General features: G+C 34.7%; 1 protein-coding gene across 1 annotated transcript in view; it reads right to left on the reverse strand.

The window, feature by feature from the left end:
- LOC136823925 (epithelial splicing regulatory protein 1-like) overlaps positions 1-22,605 on the reverse strand; it is a 39,625-nt gene that overhangs the window by 12,141 nt on the left and 4,879 nt on the right. The window contains exons 6-9 of the mRNA XM_067080083.1: positions 21,298-21,430; positions 20,429-20,471; positions 20,035-20,138; positions 17,420-17,626 (exon numbers count right to left, since the gene is read on the reverse strand). Coding sequence (XP_066936184.1) covers positions 17,420-17,626; positions 20,035-20,138; positions 20,429-20,471; positions 21,298-21,430 — 487 coding nt within the window. The remainder of the gene's footprint in view (positions 1-17,419; positions 17,627-20,034; positions 20,139-20,428; positions 20,472-21,297; positions 21,431-22,605) is intronic.

Here is a 22,605-nt window from a genome sequence, read left to right on the forward strand (position 1 = left end):
AAACCCCGAAAAATAAGAAAAGTTTCAAATCAGCTTATTTGCAATTTCAAGTATTGTCATTTTTTCCATATCATGGGTCATTCTTAATTTTTTTGTTTTTGACTTTTATTTTTTCTTTAACTTCATTCATTCAAAATTCACTAATCATCAATTTTGTGTCTTCTTCATATTTTGACTATCTCCTTTTTCTCGGTATTTACTGACGTGTCCAGGCTTACAAAAAGTCTGATTAAGCTCAAAACATCCCCTTGTCACAGACCCACTGAGACCCCTTCCCATTGAAAAAATTGGCCAAAATATCGTCCCCGGTGAAAAATCATTCTCCAAAATATTATGCTATTTTCCCCATCCCCACTGAATTTTCTGACTTGAAAACAAAAGAATTGAAAATCCCTAGTCATAAAAAATGTGAATATCAATCCCCATCGAGTTTCAGACAGTCATTTTTATCCCCACTGGCTGAAAAAATCTCACCGGGTCTGTTCTCAAAGAAGAAATAAAACAATCTTCAAAATATCTTATAGATCTCGCAAACATTTTCACCACATTCGGAGGCGACCCGAAGGCTCCTCTTTCGATAGCTTATTTACCCAAAGGTAAGGAAAGGCACCACTATTTCTCTCTGGATTGATAGACTTTCCTTTGACCCTTCTCTTAATTGCTGAGCATTAAGGTATTAAGTTACAAATTTTCTTGAGCGAGAAGGAGTTATTTTACAGAAGTCTTTTCTGTTGATTGAAACGTATCAAAACTAAAATCTAAAGTATTATTCAATTTTAAAACTTCTCAATATAATAATACTTCGAAGTCAATTAATGTCGAAGACTGCAATTCCAGCCATCACTATTGCTAATGAAGAGCAAAATGAAAACCTCGTTTGACAGACATATCGAAAACTTTTTATGCTACTGTCGCACTGTTAATCAGACTTTAAACTTTTATCAAAAATTTTTACTTCTTCAAAAAAAACCATCAACTCAAGGGTTCTTCTGAAGAATGTTTAAAGAGCTGTCTCTATATATTTTCGTTTCGACAAAAAGTCAAAAGTTATTTTTAATACACGACCAAATGTTGACTCTTTTAAACCAGGACGGAATTGGCCTTTAAAAATATAATTTTGACGAAATTCACCTTTCAAAATTGCCGAGGCGTTACTGCTATAAGTGCCTTCCACTGCAAAGACAGAAAGGTATTTGCTTCGAACCTAAAATACATGTTTTCTTTTATAAGAACATTTAAAATCTTTGGATATTTTGAATAGTCTTAGCTTTTTGAGTTTTTAGCCTAAAAAAGTTCTTAACATGTTCTTAATTTTCACCATTGTGTGAGTAATTTTGTCCATTTTCTTAAGAAGTCGGGTGTTTTAGAGTCCGCAAAGCCTTGAAATATTCTTAACTTGAATATTCTTAATATTTTGACCATCGAAGCCTTATGTTCTTATATAGTTTGTTCTTATAAGAAAACGTGAAGGTAAATACTACTTAAAGATACTTTAAAGCACATCAAGCAGGTTAAACACAAAAAAAGAGTAATCCCCACGCAAATTTCCACCAACCTTCTGAGGGGAGAATTCAAACTTCCCCATCCTCCCTACATTGCAAAACAAAACATCATTTTTAGACTCCAAAAGGAAATACTAACCGGTTTTTTTTTAAACCTACAGTATGACCGAAAATGGAATTAAACACCAACTAATAGTAGGGGTTCAATACCTAAGCCCCGTAGCACCTTTTGTGGGACGCAACTGCATGTGGTTGGTTTGAAAGTAGATATGATTTTGCTATTTTTATGAGAAGGGGGCCCGCGAATTAGGCCTGGCAAAAGTTTTTATGGCCAAAAAATTGACGTTTCAGCCCCACTGGGAAATTGAACTCCAAAACCATCTCCACTAGATTTTTGTGTTGGAAATAATAGAATTATTTCTATCTCCATTTGGATTTCCACATAAAGTTTATTCCTCCAGGGCTGTGAGACAGGGGTGCTTCACTAGGCATTACGATTGTCAATCCTTATAATGAAGGCTTCTGCCGAGATAAGGCAAAATTATGCCCACCAATTCAAGCAAAAAATCGCGCAAAACATTCAACCACTTCAAAAAGTTTACATCGATATACGAGCACAACGTATCGTAGGTTTTTAGAAGATTTTACAAAATAATCTGTGTAAACAACCCTGTTGAGTTAGTCTCTTCAACCCACAAAGATGGTAGCACGAGCCAATGAACCGCTTTCCTGCGGACCATTCAGATTTCAGCATAACGAAATAAGCAAGGATATTATAACTTACAAAAAATAACACAAAACACACAGGGGCTTATAGAAACCAAGAATAAAAAAAACACTGATTTATCTTGAAAGAATATATTCTTACTTCTGTTAATTTTAACTAGTCTTTTTTTCCCCTCAAGACTGGTACGAATTTTGTTCCAAAGTGAGAAAAGAATAGGTGATAAGGAGTGAGGAAAAACAACATAAAAAACCCCGAGAGAGATAGATCAAACGAAAATAGGTAAAGAACATTTTTCACCACTTACAAGAAAAATACGAGAATGAAACATCGAGATAAAAAAAAATGAAAGCAGACCGCTAAACAGCGTTTACTATGTAAAACTAACGAATACCTCATTTCAAAAACTGCTTGAAATTTGTCCCAAATTATACAGGGATACTTTTCAATTCTCTACTCTTTGTCATATATCATAGAAACGCTTAAATTGCCTTTCCCACTGAAATTTCTTCCTAATCAGAAAAACACAAAAGACGTTGCTTAATATTAGGAATCTTTCTAAACTGTAAACAAAAATATTAAGATCCCCAATGATGGTCAAAATATGAGGGTTTATTGACTTCCAGGCTTTATTCTTAGCCTTATTAGACTATTTTGAACTTTTAGATCCTGAAATCCTAAGGTTCTAAAAGTCTCATATTAAAACTAAGTGTTAAAATGTTATTTTCTAATGCTAGGTTGAAGCACTTAAAAATCACTTACGGGTTTAAAATTTTGTCGGAATTCCCCTTTTCTTCCCAAATAATGCCTATTGATATGTAGATCCTTAATTCCTACTATCCCTACTGGCCACACTTCACCGGATACACCTTTTCGACCGTAGCCGCCAATTGCCGCGCGGGCATTTTTTTGCCCGCTTTATCCCACTAAAACCGTCCCAGTCCTTTTTTGACACATTTTTATATTGTCTATAGGTGCGAAAAAAAGACTGGGACGGTTTTAGTGGGATAAAAATACCCGCGCGGCAATTGGCGGCTACGGTCGAAAAGGTGTATTTGGAGAGACAGGGGTGTGAAAAGTACCCCCCCCCCCCCCTCAGCCATAATTTTGAGATGTGATATTTTTTGGTTATTCATTCATCCATGTTACGTCATAGCAGTCTCCATAAATCGAACACGCAAGGGAAATACAAATTTGTTGGAATTAAGAAAATTTCGAATTATGGAGTAAGGTCTGTAAGAGAAGGGACCAGAAAACTTATCCGAGTTAAGGAGACATTCGAGTTATAAAGGTTCCAGTTGAAGAAACTCCACTGTAGTAGAGTAGGGAACTTGGAGCAGCCATGCTAGCATCTCCTTAAAAGAATAAGCCGAGCTGGGCGAACAATGTTGTTTCAACGTTTATCTAATGTTCACAAGGCTCATATAACGTTAGATGAACGTTGAAGCAACGGAAATTTCCATAGAATTTTCAAACAACCAAATTATATCCTATTCCCACGGAAGATTAAATAATTTCGAACGAGATGATTCGTGAACGTATCACAAAATTTACAAAATAAAATCTTAAACCAGTCTGAAACATATTTTGCCGACCAGTAAAATTATTTTAGTTTTCAACGATATTTTCAAGAGACATAATAATTTTGGAAGGGATATATTTATCCGACATACTGTGAGAAACAGAGCTATCAATCCTCTTTCATTAAAATAGAACTATTATATAAAAAAGAACAGAAATAAAGCATAGTATCTTCTATTTTTTGCCTCTTTTTGGGTGATTTTTCTTTTCATTAGATCCTTTCAAAGATATTGCATAAAATATATCAAAAATAATTTTTTTGAAATAGTTAATCTTAAAATCGAGGGAGAGAAAGTTGATGACAAAATCAACAAAATCAGATGGACAAAAAATACTCAAAAAATGGTGAAAATAAGAACATGTTTAGAACATTTTTAGGCTTAAAACTCAAAAAGTTAATAGCAACCGAAGGCTTAAAATTTTTTAAAAGTTCTTATAAAAAAACGTGTGTACACAAAAGGAGAAAAGACGCAAAAAAAGGATATAGATTGTAAGACTTCTTTAGCCATTATATGTACTGAGGTGTACGTTCCAATCAATCAATCAATCAATCAATCAATCAATCAATCAATCAATCAATCAATCAATCAATCAATCAATCAATCAATCAATCAATCAATCAATCATCAATCATCAATCAATCAATCAATCAATCAATCAATCAATCAATCAATCAATCAATCAATCAATCAATCAATCAATCAATCAATCAATCAATCAATCAATCAATCAATCAATCAATCAATCAATCAATCAATCAATCAATCAATCAATTCAACTTAAACGGATTTACCCATATAAAGTACCAATTGTCATAATATTCTCGGAGTTTTCCGATAGAATTCTGCCCAAAAACATTTCAAAAAGACTAGTCGAGTCCCCTGTATTACCGCTTTTCTTCAAACCTTTGGATTTTTTCAATTAAGTTTGTACCCATTGTTCTTTAGCACAGAAATCGATAATATTGAATGAAAGAAAAGAAAAAATCAGAGTAATTTCATTTGGAAATGAGAAAAAACATCACCATAAAGTAGATTGAATGTGAAAAAATAAGGAAGTATGCGATTTTCGTAAGCATATATCGAAAAGTTAGAGGACGTGGTAGAAGGAAAGGAAAGGGGGTTTGATAACATAGAGGGGGAGTGAAAAATTAAGAATATAGAGTATAGGAGACATGGGAAATGAAGAAAACATACAGATACACGTTATTTTATAAGAACAAAATATATAAGAACATAAGGCTTTGATGAAGAAAATGTTAAGAACAAGTTGAGAACATTTTAAGGCTTCGCTGACTCTAAAACACCCGATCCCTTAGAAAAAATACTGGACAAAAATACTCAAAAAATGGTGAAAATAAGAACATGTTTAGAACATTTTTAGGCTTAAAACTCAAAAAGTTAAAAGCAAGCGAAGGCTTAAAAAATTTTAAAAGTTCTTATAAATAAAACGTGTATACAAAAGGTGAAGAGACGCAAAAAAAAGGATATAAGAGAAGAAAAGGAATATGAAGAATAATTTTGAAATGTTTAAACAATCTGTTTCAAGTCACATAAAAAAAGCGAAGAATTGTGAAGAATCAGAAGTAATACAAGCGAAAAAGGGGGAACGCGTAGAAAGATATTATAGAAGCGAAATAAAATAAGCAAACAGACTTTTAATCAATATAAATGAACAACAAAAAGGAAAAGAACACTACCTAACTTGAACACATAGAAAAATAAAAAAAGAGCATAAAATATAAAGGGAAGCTAAAATTTTTTAAGGGAAAAAAGGGATGGATTGATTAGTTAGTAAAAGTACTTAGATTTCTTTTCAAAACCGATCGTCTTTTTCCCCATCCCTTAAAAAATATTCCTCAACCTTATGGAAGTAAATTTATATGCCCAACCTCAATGATATTCCATTGAAATAGATTTATTTACAACCCTTTCATAATTTAGGGACTAGTCTCCAGCTATTTTCAATTCTTTAAAAGTTGAAATGTTTAGACTTTAAAAATCTAGTGCAGTAATTTTCTATTTCTAAAGAAAATGGAAACTCTGAGTAAAAATTGCCACAACCTTTGATAGTATCAAAAATCTTCAATGTTCTTGAGTAGTACCAGGCTAATTTTAGTAAACCTAGTCTCGGTTTCCAGACCACTATTCTTTTAACAAAAAACGTAGGAGCAATCCTGCCTCAAAGTCAAAAAGAAGAAAAAAAGCCGTACATGCGGGAAGTTGGAATAGTTCTAGGTAGGTTTTTTCTACTACTGTAAAAGAAACTTTTGAGTAAAACTGATGTTAATTAGTAGTCTAGCTCTCTCACGTCTAGCTCTAGACTATAGTAAACCTGGAAAAAAGGTAGGAACATTCTTAGATGCTGGCATTAAGGATATTTCAAGCTTAATGTATCCAGAACACCTTCATCGATACGTTGAAGCCAAAGTTAGTTCTTATGAAAAAAAGAAGCCTGTATCTTTTTCTCATTCTACTGACAATGTTATTTCCCTAAGAGCCACACCCATCTTCTATACTACAGGGTGTGGATACCACTGATTTTTATTATTAATATATTCTACCCTCACTAATTTTCTGTCATTCTTCGAGTTCAAAAAAGGAAGAAAATCCTTCGTCATAAGGAAAGATTATTATCAAGATGTGTCACGGAGCTCTAATATCCATGAAACTTTCTGGAGAAGAGCGAAAAAATTGTGGTCGAGAATAGTATCAATAAACAATATCCTTGTAATGTTAAAGTCAGGAGAAGTCCAAGCAATAAACTAGACAAGAACCTTGCTTAAGTTTCAACTTAATAACACTTTAGAGAGGCGTTGTACTGTTTTCTCTTGTTGTATTCGTAGACAATGTTATAATAGTCTAAGACAAATCACTATGTAAGAAATAAGCCCAAAGCCGAAGAAAATTCGCAAACGGGCATTTTCCCGAAAAGAGTTTACAGCCGGTAGAGTTTGCCAGTATTCTTTGAAACTCTCACGCCGATTTTTTCTGTATACTGCCATAACGCCATACCACCAAATTTTCCCGCCTTTACTATCACTTCTCTGTCTAGACTGGTCAACCTTATCCCAGTGAGTGATACCAGGTAAAAGAAAAGAAAATGATAAGAATCTAACACCAGAAATATCTAAAAATATTTCTAGATCGTCGATGTAACCAATAAGTAGTCAACTTCCTAAGTGAGCTACAATCCTGGTTGAAATATAATGATAATGATAATTCCGGTTATTTTAACGTTTTTCAAGATTTTAAGTTCCGGCGAGAAAGTCGATTTTGGGCTGTCTCTTTAATTTAATCGAATATTTCAATTTGGGAGGGGTTGGCAGACTTCCAGGCTATATTCTGAGCCTTATTGGATTATTTTTGAACTTTTGGATCCTCAGAGTCTTAAGTCTAGCGTTAAATCTCAGAGTTAAAACTCTACCTTTCGAACCTACTTTAGAGCACTTACAAATCGATTGTGGTTTCAAAACTTCCCGGTGGATTTTCCTTTTTTCTCAAATATTACGACCTTGATTGCAGTTTGCAACCTTTCAAAATAGTTTGATACCATGCATGATCAGCAGCCAGTCCAGATGATCACACTGAGACCATGTTCACACGCTACGGTTCCGGTTTTGTCCAAAACGAAATGAAGCCATTCTATTGGTTACATCCAAGTTTTACGTCACTTCTAACCAATATAATGGCTTCATTCCGTTGCGGAGCGAAACGGAACCGTTACGTGCGACCATGGTCTGAAAGTACAACTTGACACAAAGAAGCCAGGTAGAAAATCCTTGTGTTGTAAGAAGAGAGAAGGCCAATCTATTTTTGAAAAATATAGAGACGATTGGTTAGGGGAAGGAAAGATTGAAAATTATTGATTCTAATTAAACGTGAATAGAAGATACAGCGAAGCGAGAGAGAGAGAATGAAAATGGAAATTGATGAAACGCTGAGTGAAGAATGGTGATGATGGAGGGAAGCAAACAATGAAAAAGAAATTTTTAAGAGAGAGACTGAAAAATCATTAGAAATGTTGAAAAGAAATCAGTGCGAGCGAAAATATACATTTTTCTGTGAAAACATAAGAATACACGCTTTTTTATAAGAACATCCAAAATATTTGAAGCCTTCGGATGTTCTTAACTTTTTGACTTTAGAGCCTAAAAATGTTCTTAACTTGCTCTTATTTTTACCATTTTTTGAGAATTTTTGCCCATTTTCCTAAGAAATTGGGTGTTTTAGAGTCTGCGAAGCTTTAAAGTGTTCTTAACTTGTTCTTAACATTTTGGCCATTGAAGCCTTATGTTCTTATATAGTTTGTTCTTATGAAAAACGTGTAAGGTGAAGATATAAATTAAATAATGGTCGAATATAAGGTATATTTGAAAATTTTCTGAACAGTATCAACAGCAGGACTAAATCCATTTTTCAGTATTCAGACCGAAGACTAAACCTTATATGCGAGCAAGTAGAAAACCCCAAATTCTGTTGAAAATCCAAGAGGAAGATATGGAACAAGTAGTTGACAAAATGTATTAGACTAAAGATGAAAGCTCATTGAAACACACTCATCCGATCTCATTGGGGGTAATTCTATTTTAGGCCGAGTTGTTCAACTCTTTCAAATTATAAAACATCCATGTTTTGTTCACAGCCTTATTGAAATTGTATGAGCTGGTTAATGCAAACGTATTAGAGAATTTCTGACTTGGCTATGCTAGACAGGAACTGAACCTGAAATCAATGCTCGTCATAGCAAAAAAAAAACAAAAAAAAAACAAACTTGAAAACAACTTCGAATCAAGCCACATTCAACCGTCCCGATTCCAAATCTTTCCGAAGTGGGATGAAGCAATTCTATTGGTTTAAACTATCGTTAAAAAAAGCTTCAATTTCGTTTCGAGTGTTTCAATAATACCCAATAACCAGACAAGGGTCAGGAGAAACACCGTCTTTTATATAAAATTATCTCTTTATATCTTAAAGCATGTGTATGAAAGCGAACAAACTAATCCTGGTCATTTTAACGAACCAATTAAAAGGTTATCAAAGCGTGGCAAGATTACCTGTTAATTGGTGCAAACCCCCTAATTCTTTAACTAATTGAGATTGAAGAGGCTACTTAAGTAAGTCAATTAAAAAGTTTCGATAGATCATATCTCTGTAGCACGTGGGAAAGCAGGTATTTAGAAACAATTTTCTTTCATTAAGGAACTCAGCTAAGAGTAGTTTGAAAGTGCACGTTTTTAAGCCTAAAAAGTTCTTAGCATGTTCTTATTTTGACCATTTTGTGAGTATTTTTGGCCATTTTTCCAAGAAGAAGGGTGTTTTTGAGACCACAAAGCCTTAAATAGTTCTTAACTTGTTCTTAACATTTTGGTCATCGAAGCCTTATGTTCTTATATAGTTTGTTCTTATAAAAACGTGTATGGACTGTTGTCATATGAAAAGAAATTCTCAGACACGTTTGCGCTAGCTCGAACGATTTCAATAAGCTTAAAATTAGGATGATTGCAACTGAGTTTAAGATTCAATTTGGAATTTACAGTATTCTTGTCCTTATGTATCAGCCAAGCCAAGAGAGTGTTGTGAATAGAATGATAAATGTTCTAAAGACTCACACTAGTGTAGGAAGGAGTCTTTGTGACAGTTTTGTACACTGACACAATATTGTTACGGATTCTATTTCCTATTCTGGTAGAATCTCTCTGTTTCGACGACCCTCCATCTAGGAAATTTCAAACTAAACTTTTTAACCCTTAGACTAAATCTCTTTCTTTACCTAAAATCCCTCTTACTTGAACTTATTTGTCTAGCATGCCAAATGCTTAATTCAATTATAGAAATGTGCATGCATGTTCACAAACAGGAAGATTTTTATATACTCTTTCTAATGATGATTGCCAGACAATAGATAGGAAGTATTCGGTTGTTTGAAGGTCGTATAACATTTTAACCACATTCACCCCATCAAAATGTTAGTCAAATACCATCGAAATGTTTACTGGTATAAGGTGCGTGATGTAATCAGAACTTATGTCAAAGACTCAAAATTTAAATTTTATTCTCTGATAGACTCTCGATATACCATTTCGACTGTAGCCACCAATTGCCGCGCTGAAATTTTTTTGTCCGTTTTAGCACCCTAAAACCGTCCCAGTCTTTTTTTCTATAGGTGCGAAGAAAAGACTGGGACGGTTTTAGGGTGTAAAACGGTGCAGTGATTGGCGGCTACGGTCGAAAAGGTGTTAGATCATAACCATACTTAAATACATGAATCTTACCTCTAGAGACTTCAAATTAATCCTCATTGAGTTTTCTGTGTTTTTCTTGGTTTGAAATTTTCAATCGATTCAAAAAACGATACCAATAACGATAGACGCACACCAGGGAGTCGGTGATATCCAAAAAATCAATTATGTTTACTAAAGATCGTATAGCGGTCACAATACTAATTTCCAATTACAAAATTTTCAATTCATGCCCACCAGGAAACCTAGTTCTATGCGGTTTAATATGATCTTGAAGAAAGACAGAAGCAATATAATAGTATTTGTATCATCCAGGTATCTTATCTATTTTCTTTTCGTCTGCTAAAGTAAAGAAATACGTTATTTTCAAAAAGTCTTGTCAACACTCCCTAATTCGATATCTATATACTAGATACTAAAGTAGTGATGAAGGCAAAGTTTTTCTCAAAATAAGGTAGCGCCTATTCTTGAGATGTTGGTGAATTATGGAGAATTTTGAGACGGAAGAGACTCTTTATATACTTCGCCAAGACGGAAGAACTTTAACACTGATACTAGTCAAAACCTAAACCAAGACCCTTAAGACCTTCGCAGAGACTGAACGACTTTAACACTGATACTAGTCAAAACCTATACCAAGACCCTTAAGACCACAATGGGATTGGAGCTGATTAGAGCAAGTTTACCAGAAGAGGAAATTATCTTGAATATTGATTTCGATAGCGTGTAAACTAGGTTCCAGTATTGTGAAAAACAAGCCAAATGTATAGTAAATAAATAAAAATTCAATAATCAACATCGGTCACATCCACATTCGACTTCCACAACCCTGTCGAAAAACTGTATTACAAGCATTGCAGTAAGAAAAAAAATTAAAATCATAAGTAAATTGAATAATCAAATTGATGAGATGAGAGGGGGATGCGAGAGTAATAAAGATCGAAAGCACATTCCGTCCTTATACTAACTATAGTCGAGCTCATGGTAAAATTATTTTATTACTCTGATTGAAATAGGGAACAGTAATGCGTGTGGGTGTAATGTCAAGCATGGTTAGAACATAGAAAATTGATCAGATTTGAGTTAAAAGGATTTATCAAAATAGTGGGAGATATATCTCATGCATTCTATCAAAAACTAACACCTTTGCAACAATCGTAGTCTACTAGCATACTGGAAATCAAAGCACATTAAGTTTTTGCTTTGCATTGAACAGTATTGCAATGACTTCAAGAGACGTCAATCTTCCCCAGCCTAGGACTCTTTGGGGGAATATATATAACTTAATTTTTGCGCGCCTTTTATTTTCGCGCCGAATACGTGGGCGAAAAAAAATGGCGTATTAAATAGGCCTATTTTCGCGCACTTGGTCACGCGAAAATTAAAGGGTGCGCGAATTAGTAATCCTTCTGATCGTGTAGAAATCTCATCTTAGGGCTTTCTAATAAAATGCGACCTCGATTCATGTTAACTATGCCTCTGGGATGTAAAATCCAGCTAAAATACCCACTTAAAAGGAGTAAAACTTCTGATTTCACGGATTTTTTTGCACCCTTTACCTATAATCATCGTCAAAAACACTCTGAAAATTTCCTAAAAATTGCAAGATGCGCGAAAATTAAAGGGTACGCAAATATCCTTTTTTACGAGTTGTGCGAAAATTAAAGGCGCGCGAAAATTAACGGAATTAAGGTTGTCGAGAAAAAAGCCGCCTTCTTGTCGGGTAAATGCAACCTCGAATATCGTTTACTGGTCGTGACGTTAAAAAGCTCCTCCAAAAATCATCCAAGCAGTGCAAAGCAGTGACTATAACTAAATTATGATTTCATTTCTCTTTCACCCACTTTCCTCTTTTTTTATTAATACTACATAATGTTAATCATACACCGGACTGTCAATTGGATTTGCATTCTCGACAAGCAATGTTAGAAACGGTGCATTGAAATGAACAACAGTTTCTTGTTTATTAAATAATATTCTTAACACGGCGGTGGTCGGAAAAACACTGATGATAATATACAGAATATGTAAGCGTTGCAAATCACTGCTAATTTCCTCGAAAGTAAGAGCGATTTTTGCCAAATCTTTATTGGATCCTTGCCACCCAACTCCAGCAGCGTAGCCAAGAGAGGAGAGCAGATCTTTATGACACTGTAATTATATATTCATGGTATTAAAAGATAATTATAATGGCATAAAAATCTGCTCTCCTCCACAAACTTTGCGCCCCTCTTGGCTACTCTACTGCAGCTCAACTCTTTTGATATACAGTAGCGTCTTTATAACTCAAACCTCTATAACTCGAATGTCTCCTTAATTCGAACAAGTTTTATTGTCCCTTCAGTTAACAATACTTTATAAACCTTACTCCATAACTCGAAATTTTGGATCTATAATCCAAACATATTTTTCCCCCCGTGCATGTTTGAGTAATGGGACTCCTCTGCATATTCAATCCTTAGAAATTACTAAATTACTAAACTAGGCTATTCGCGTAAAATATGGACTACTTCATTTAAGTGTCTTTCTTAATTTCACAGTAAATAATCCAAATAAAAAGATATGTGAGCCTTGTTCCCTAGCTATCAAAGCGTACGCGCCGAAAGCGTACCATGCTTATTTCAAATTCCCAATCAATATATGTCTGAACTAACAACAACCAGGAGTCAAGACATGCGCGTTGCAGTGCGTCTTTAAAGAGGTTACAAGTATCTACATACCATTTATCTACTGTGCCACTTACTGAATTTAATGAAATATCCATGTATCAATGTATTTGCAAGTTTATGTATTTGCACTTTCAAGGTCGGCTGAGTGACTGAAGCGATTTGGAACAACCCGCAGTTCTGCCCCGCGAAATCGAGGACGGTGATATTGTTAATTTACCGTCGTCCGTAGTCAATTAGGATGTAGAAAAAACACAGATACATAAACTCGTTATTAGTGGCTATACAAAGCGAAAATTACGAAAGATACTACTTACTAGATAAAATTCATCATTCTTACTCAAGGTTTACATATGCAAAAAACTTTACACCACGCAATGCAAGCTACTCGATTCTCCTTCTACCTACCTATACAAAGGATCAACCAGCCTGCATTTGACATCGTATCAACGTCCATTTGACATTCATAACGTCCAAATAACGTTATATGAACGTTAAAACAACGTTGTGTGCTTGCTGGGTAATACTATGCATTTAACAAACATCTTAAAAAAGATCGGACGTTAGTACAGCGTTTATACTATTCCAAAGATGATGATAGCGTAGGCCATCTATATACAAGAGACTTTCAACAGTCTGAATTGTTTTCTGCTATTTTTCTCTGTCGCCCCCAAACTTCTCCACCCCCTCCCTGCATGCAATTAACTTTAAAAGTCAATTACTTTGTTTTATAAGATGAAAAAAATGATGTAAGATTAGACTTAAGTAATACTTGTTAATTAGCTATTTAAAAACGCTATTAAAGGTAGTATTAAATTAAACGCTGATGCTGGAACAAATGATAAGAGCACGCGGACGGAAATCGGGGTAAAAGGAGGACCGCACGTAGACAAGCTCAATATCAGCCTCTTAGAAGAGTTTTTGAAATTATCTGTCATAAAATTAACTCAGGATTGAGCAATCCTGAGGAAGGATGCACACGTCGAATCAAATTTTTTATAAGAACAAACTATATAAGAGCATAAGGCGCCAATGACCTTAAAATTAAGTTAAGAACATTTTAAGGCTTTGTGAACTCAAAAAAAACGTCCAACTTTAGGAAATTGCTCAAAAATGCTCACAATGTGATGAAAATATTTTGAGAACACTTTTAGGTTTAAAAACTCAAAAAGTTAGGGCATCCCAAAATTTTTAGATGTTTTCATCACAAAAAATATATACCCTTATAAAGATTTCCATTACCAGTTCTAATAGGTTATTCAGCTGAAAAAGGATAATGGTAAATTTTGAGGGTTTATCATTTACAATGGGGATAAGATTTCAGCGCGTGGGTTCAATGGATTGGATTTTTTGCCCAAAATTTTGAGAGGAAGGGGTCCCACCAGTCGGTCTAGAATACGACGCTTTAGAACTATACGCAGAAAATATTTGAACTTTTTTAATAGTATCCTAAAATCAAAAAGTAAGCAACAAGTTATTTTTTGATTCAAAATCAGTGCCACGAAAAAAGCAATTCTCAAATTCCAAAAATTGAAAAAAAAAAATCCAACATTCACCTTTTTGAGGTTTAAAAAAATTGCATTAATGCATTAAAATTTCTTACCTTTGGAAAGTTGAAAAGCACAATATGGTGGGAAAGTGTGAATTGTGATGAACGCCTTATTGAAATCAAGATTTCTCAGATCTCCAGTGAAAACCAAGAAAGAAAAAATGAGAAGAAAAATAGATTCTTCGATTCCAAATTTCTCACAACTATCTTTCCATGTGAAAATTAAGTAAAGAAAGAAAGAAAAAACCACAAAGCATTTGTTGACACTTTTCATACATCTCCATGGTTACATCAAAGTTGAAAATTTACACAGCGCATGTGGTTGAGAATGGCATGGTAGCATTCTTAAGCGGTGAAAACCTATGGCACGACAGTATATTGAATCTCGCCGCATATATATTTTTATTGTTATTAAAAACCATGATGCTAAATAAATCTATATAGAGATCTTGATATATCATGTTTGAAGAGGGCAGAAATGAAAATGTCATCTTCAGTATTGTCCACTTTTCGACGAAACAGCTCGACACAATTAGGCGCTTTTTTCATCATTTCATTTAACCAGAACTGTATACATATGACAAATTATTTACGTATTTTCCTAGTAATAAAGAAATGGTCAATGGGCACCAAGGTTGTTTGAAGCCTTCGGATGTTTTTAACTTTTAAAATTTTAAAGCCTAAAAATATTCTTAAAATGTTTTTAATTTCACCATTTCGTTGTGAGTATTTTTGTCAATATTCCTAAGTAATCAGGTGTTTTAGAGTCCACAAAGCCCTAAAATGTTCTCAACTTGTTCTTTAATAATTTGGCCATCAAAGCCTTATGTTCTTATATAGATTGTTCTTATAAAAACACAAAATAATCCGTTGGAACGATTGCCTAGAGTGTATAACTTAAACTAGCCTGTACAACATCAGAACGGTATCATGATTCATACAAAAAAGCAAACAAGCATTTCATAAAAATTCACAATTTATTTTCGGTTTCACAGTGAAAAAAATACTCCCACGACTTTCCAAGCACAGGACAATAATATTTTTTTGCTACTTTTGCTAATTTTTCACACAATGTCCTCTGTGTTGACCACTATTATTAACATAATAATTAACAGCCATTATAATGACATTTTATAATTACTTTTGTTCTACAAGGGCTTCCCTGTCGTCTTTGAAAATTGCTTTGAAAGCAACTAATGTACTATATTGTTCTTTTTCCACAAACAACAACAACAATAAAGAAATATAAAGTACTCAAAGAAATGTACACGTTTTTTATAAAAACAAACTATATAAGAACATAAGGCTTAGATGGCCAAAATGTTGAGAACAAGTTAAGAACATTTTAAGGCTTTGAAGACTCTAAAACACCCTGTTTCTTAAATAAATGGTCAAAAACATTCACAAAATGGTCAAAATAAGAACATTTTTAGGCTTAAAACTCAAAAAGTTAAGAACATCCAAAGGTTTCAAAATTTTCGGATATTCTTATAAAAAAACGTGTAGGCTTACTACTAATCAGCTCTAATAAAGTCTTTTCCAAAAAAAAATTGGCGGTCCGCACATTTTGTTAAATTCCTCTTGAAGGAGAAAAGATATAACTACAAGTAATACCTCGTTGAAAAGATATTCCTAAGTGGATGATTTTAAGACTTTAAAGAAAATGAAGAAGAAAAAATGAAGATGAAAATAAAGAAGATTTTTTCTACCTGACCAAAATTTTTGAATTTATACTTTTCTGACACTTGGAGCTGCTTTGCTGGATTCAAATATTTTTTCAGATTTGTTATATCTTTCTTGCAAAAGAAGCTACATCCTTCCGACAAATTGGGTCTATTTTGCCCCTTTTTGGCCGTTTTAGCCTACTTTGCAAGACTGCAACTTTTGATCAAAGAGATGTTTTCCCAACAAGGAAAAGTATTGAAGTAAGAAGTAGTAGTACAGTCAACGCTCTCTAATTCAACGTCTTACTATTTGATAAGCTCCGTTATTCGATAACATTGAAAGCCACCGTCAACAAGAAACTCTTACAAACAACGCACTCTATATAATTACCCTTAAAAATCGAATTAGAGAGCGTTGATTGTGAAAAAAAATCTCTCTCTCATTCAATCTTCCAATCAAATCAAATGTTTTAGTTCGATGATTTATAGAGGTTTGATCCAGACGGAGTTGATTGCAACACGAATAAATTCTTACCATTTTATAGAGCGAGGGAAGGTCCAAGTCGGTACTGTACTAGTCTCTCCTTGTGTCTAACTGCAACAACCAAGTATGAAACAATAATGACCTTGACTATTGAGCAAGACTATTAAACCTTGTTTTATTCAATTATTGAGGTTTACTGTCGATAAGGAAATTGGTGTCATAAAAATAATGAAGTTGTTAATATATATTCGCATGTGGTCATTAACATAACAAAGCACTTCCAAACGACTTTTCCTGACAAATTCGTATTCAAACTATACCTTTTAAAGGAAGGGCAAGCCCATTGAGTTTAAAGCTAGAGGGCTAGAGTAGAATCTCTAACCTTTCCCATGCAAGAAAAGGTGACGCCACTTATTTCAAAGCCAAAACGCGCCTAGAACACGCCTAGAACGCGTCGTAATCATGACGATGGATTATATCTACCAGTTCCTTTGTTAATGAGGACAACTTTACCTTTCTAGGAAACAGAAGCCCCTAAGTGATGAATCAAAAATACCTGCAAACAGTCTATCTAAATCCACACAAATTTAGGAAGAAAGTATAAAATCTGGAAACCTGATAATCGATGTAAAGATATGTAATCGGGTAGAAATAGGAGAATTTGGCTTCAGTTTAATGCTATTTATAAATAACAATTTACTTCAAACTTACAGAATAGACCTTATCGGAGTTTTTGATTTTTTTGAAAAAGCGATGCATTGTGGGATTGTCTCGGGAGTATTACAATAGAACTCCCTCGAGGAATTTCTCAGAGATTTCTATTGTAATACTCTCGAAACAATCCCACAATGCATCGCTGTTTTAGAAAAATCAAAACTCCCATAAGGTCTATTGGAATAACACTTGTTGTAGATCTACTGTTTCCTTTGACTGTACACTAACACTACACTAATATTACCAAAAGGAACCAATGAAAAAAAAGTAAAACCGTTAAGGAACTAAAAGTACCTGTTGAAGTTCAGCTCTGGTGCTTCTGAACAACTCCACATAACGTTTACCAATGTTTTCACGATGTTTCTTCAATGCAACTTGTCCTTCAGCCTCCGTTTCAAACAGGACGAAAGCATCACCTGTAGGACTACCGTCAGGGTGTGAAACCAACATCACACCTTCTTCACCCTGGTATACTTTCGGTGATTGTCCAAAGAAATTGACCTGGTAGTTTGAGAGATAAGGAGATGAATTCATGATATGCAGCATTGCGATGTCTTCTGACACTACTTCACGGACCCAATAGCTGATTGGGTGTGAGTGACGTAAAAACAGTCAATACGTCATTTTCAACCAATCAGCTGTTGGGTCCGTGGAAGGCATTGCAATGGTGCATATCATGAATAAGGGGATGGTATTAAATACACAATAATGTTCATGATATGCACCACTGGAGAGTCTTCTGAGAACTTTTAAAATTTTCCACCCAATACGTCACTTAAACAATAGAAAAAGTGACGTATTGGGTGGAACAAAAACAGAAAAGTTGCATAATTTCGTGAAGCCATTGCAGTGGTGCATATCATGAATAATGATCTTTCCTTGGGGATACTAAAGTGGGAACGTACGAGATTTTGGTACCTAAAGACTCCTCTTTTGTTAGCTTTCTACCCCAAGCTACAGTTGTTTAGGTAATATTTTTTTAACTGAGACCTGCAGATCAAGATAAATGCGTGTAGGAAGTCACAGTAATATACAATATAATTATAACGTGGTTTCTGTGGCTATTTGGTTAGCGAAAATGTATATTGAATGCGTGCTCTGAGTAATTTGTAGCATGATGCACACTTTTTAAACTTATCAATGCTTTTCTAGGTTTCTTGTCTATATAATGGTTTAATGTGGGTATTAACCCTTAGAAACCACTTTCTTATTTCGAAAGGATCAGTTTGTTCCCAATTTTTTTTCTTACGTCAAAAAAACTTCAAACAGTTTGTGGCTGTGGGTCTAAAAATCATTTCTATGCAATTGTATGAGTACCGTTGGAAAGCTGTGGACCTCAGCTTTCTAAAACAACCAGAGAAATTTGGTTGAAAATGCTTTGGTTTAGAGTATAATTGACCTTTTTGCAAAACGTATATATATGCTCTAGAAGAAGTATTATTGTTACCTTTCAACTAACACAGTTGACATTTAAACACTTATCAACTTCTATACTTTTATAAGAACATCCAAAATTTTTGAAGCCTTCGGATGTTCTTAACTTTTTGAGTTTCAGGCCTAAGAATGTTCTTAACATGTTCTTATTTTCATCATTTTGTAAGTATTTTTGCATATTTTTCTAAGAAATTTGGTGTTTAGGGTCTGGAAAGCCTTAAAATGCTCTTAACTTGTTCTTAACATTTTGGCCATGGAAGCCTTATTTTCTTTCATAGTTTGTTCTTATAAAAAAACGTGCACAACCTTGTTTTGACAACCAAGTAACGTTAGACGAACAAAATGAGTTCGAATTTACCTAATCTCAGAGCACATCCTGAATACCGCGCGACACGCATTCACTCTAAAGGCCGTAGCTCCGTAAAAGAAGTCTTTGGTGATTTTCAGCCAGATTTTGCATACATATCTAATCTGTTTTTAAGCGTTGTGATTGGCTGAAGCAAAGCAACCACGCCAAAATCAAACGTAAATATAGAACCTATAAGTATGAGAATTCAGGGAGTACTTAATTTTATGGTGTTTTTAAAAACTACTAGCCGGTAGAGGAGTAGCCCGGGGTCTACTTAAAGCTTTTATAGACTGGATGGCGCGATTAAGTAGCCCGGTAGTATATGGTAATATGCTTTTGCTTAGGCGGACTGTAAAACAGTCCGCCAGATTTTAGTTGTTTTTGGAAGGTAAAAATAGTATAAAGCTATAAATGTTTTTGTTTGAGAATAAGGGATTTCAAATCTGTTATTGATGTTTGTTTCTCATTTATGATTATATCTGTCAACTCCAAGTAGTTTTATTGTTATTAGGATTTTTAACATTCTTTCTCAAAATGGCGATCTCGCCAAATGCTCCTAGTCTACTTCACTGGACTCAGCGTCATAAAAAAATTATCTAAAGCAAAGTTCAGTCAAAAGTTGACTCTAGTCTAGTAGAGGAGGAAATATATAAAAATTATTTTAGCACTGGGAAGGATATACCATAGTTTTAATTAAAAACAAAAGCCATTAAAATCGCGTTTACAAAGCAATAATTTCTTTTTCGGTGACTTCCTTAAGGATTTTTACTGTAACCATTTATTAATACGGAAGGAAAAGTAAACATCCCACATGTCGAAACAAAATTGTGTTTAATGCGATCTACAAAACTTTCAATTCACCGAATAGACGTATTCGTTTGATTAAATTAATTACAAATACATGAGCACGCTGAAAATTTTCCAAATAAACCTAAGAACAATCTCAGATTTCAGAAATAATAAAAAATTGTTTTGGTTCCTTAATTAAGCTTATGAAAATTTTAAGAGAAAAAAAGCATTCTGGTATGTAAAACTTCATTCTGAAATTTGGAAATCTCCAAGAGTTAAGTTTCAAAGAACTATAAGAAGACATGAACAAATCCTTAGAAATAATTTGAGCACTCACGATATCAGATATTTTGGCGTCAAAGGGTAAGCCACGCATGCGCACAATGACTTCACCACCATTTGTCAAAAATACTGCAGCTGCATGCATCGCACCTGCTGGACCTAAAATTTGGTAATAGATATACAATGTGAAGAATGTGGTGATACATTTACAGTTCAAGTAATGTAGTAAAGCGTTTCCAATGTTAGGGGTGTGGTAAAGTATGGAGTGAGATGCGGAAAAACATTTACAATGCAAGGAATGTGGTAAAACATGTACAATTTTCGGAGTGCGATAAAAATATTTTTTAATGCTATGAGGGTGGTAAAGCATTTTCAATATCAACAAAACGCAGTGACATTATTTTCACTTCCAGGAATAACAACAAGCCGTATTTATTTTTATTTCTTACCTTTAGCAATCTTCAAGAAATCTTGTGCGGTTCCTTTGTATACCTTAATTTGAAGAAAAATCATGTTAGTCTGAATCGCAGACCTCTATAGATATACTTCCTATAAGAAACTTTTTTCGCTAGAGGATGAGCAGAAGCCTAAAATCATGTGGGATTTTCCAGAAAAAGTCCGTGCCCCCCCTGTTATCCAGGGGGTTAACGATTTTTGTTCAAAAGTAGATATCCAGGGGGTTAAATATCTACAAGGGAGCAGATATCCAGGGGATAAATTGTCTTTTCAAGTAAAAAATACGATATACAGGGGGTAAGCATCTTTATAAGAGAGGATATCCAGGGGGTTGAGCATATTTTTAAGAGTGGATATCCAGGGGGTCTTTACTAATAAGGTAGGATATCAAGGGGGTTCGATACTTCGAAAAATCAATATCCTCAACAGTGGGGATAAATATTTTTTCTGGAAAGGTCCAATGCAACTTATCACCTATTTTCTAAGTCTTTTACAAGGCTATTTTTTAGTTAATTTTTCTAAATTCAGTGAAGTTTCCATAGCACGAACACGCACGGGGAACACAAATTCGTTCGAGGTAAAGAGTAAGGTTTATAAAGTATTGTTAACTGAAGGGATTCGAAAACTTGTTGAGCTAAGGAGCCATTCGAATTATAGAGGTTCAACTTAAACGGACTTTACAGTATCAAACTGCCTTAAAAGCTGGTAGACTTAGAGTTGGACAAAACTTCTGCTACGCGGCCGTAGCATGGAGTAGAGCATCCAGCTACGGTGCGCAAGGTCGTGGGTTCAATCCACGACAGGGTTATGTTTCGAATAACCGGGGGAAGTTTATTCTAGTAATCTACGGGTAACAACTTACTTCTATATAGCGCCCAAGTAAATGATGTTTGTGTCGACGTAACGCCATATCCCTGTGCTCTTGACAATCAAAGCGAACTAACGCTTCGCCATTTCGACGTCCTTTGAGATTCAAACATAGAGCGACACCACTCCTAAAAAGGTGATTGCATATAAGATTTAATATTAAGATGATATCCACCACTTTTTGAAATTACTGATGGGTTTGTGAGAGAGAGAAGCGAACCCTCCGATATCATCGGAGGCCCTATCCCGGGATAGTTTCCTACTCCTAGATAGGGAAATCACAGCGCTTACCAGACATTGTACTCTGTGCTCACGGCACATTAGAGCCGTGCTGTATCGATGATGATACTCGCACAGTACGGAAGAACCTTGCGTTCTCGTAGGTACTGAACATATGAGTACCATCACCCACACCACATTCAATCTCCAGCATATCTCCCCATACTCTTGTATCAGAGAGATACCCTATTCCCCTCACATGGTATGGGTTGGGACCCGGGCCAAGGTACATTCACTTGCCAAGTGATTCGTAGCACCGAGTGGGAATCGAACCTCAGTCGCCTGTGCAGCACGTCAAGAATGATGACCACTACACTACTACGCCTATATTTATATTTTTATCATCTATATATTTTTATATTTACTGATGGGTGTGACACCATAGTATAAGACAACCATGGCTATGGTGATACCAAGGATTTATTATACACTGGATATACAAGTAACAGATTTTTGCCGATTTCGCGTCTACTAGCTATGTCCGCAGTAATGATATTATTGTTCACTCTCCTTCCCTCATTAAATGATTTTTCGAAGCATTTTTATTGCATTTCTTATCGAAAATTACTCATCCAATTCCCAAAAGAGACTTAAAACTTTCCTGTGAGAGTCAGATTCTTCCACTTAATTGCTAATTATAAGTCGTGATGACGTTTCAAGCTGTTTGAAAGATGCAAAAGACGTGTTGTGTATAAGAAATTGAATGCTGACACCGGAAATTTTCAAACTTTAACCTCAAAAAAACCACCTTGCCACCACGTGCCTCCAAAGGATTTTCATACCACAGTGGAGCCAAGACACTCAAGTCTTATGTATGTTAATTTCAGCTCTTCTTGGGACAGTCTTGGAAAGATATTTCCAATTGAAAATTTCGTGTCACTGTAAGCATTTTGTCTGAATTTCTGGTCTAATGATGTTTTTCTCACATCAGATTTCACAAATGTATCCAGCTCGGAATACTAGCCTTACTTTCAATGTACAAAATGTACAAAAAGAAAGAGCTAGAGAACTTTTTTAAAATAAG

The sequence above is a fragment of the Clytia hemisphaerica genome, unplaced genomic scaffold, assembly GCF_902728285.1.
Source record: "Clytia hemisphaerica strain Z4C2 unplaced genomic scaffold, Clytia hemisphaerica genome assembly, whole genome shotgun sequence".
Taxonomy (NCBI): Eukaryota; Metazoa; Cnidaria; class Hydrozoa; order Leptothecata; family Clytiidae; genus Clytia; species Clytia hemisphaerica.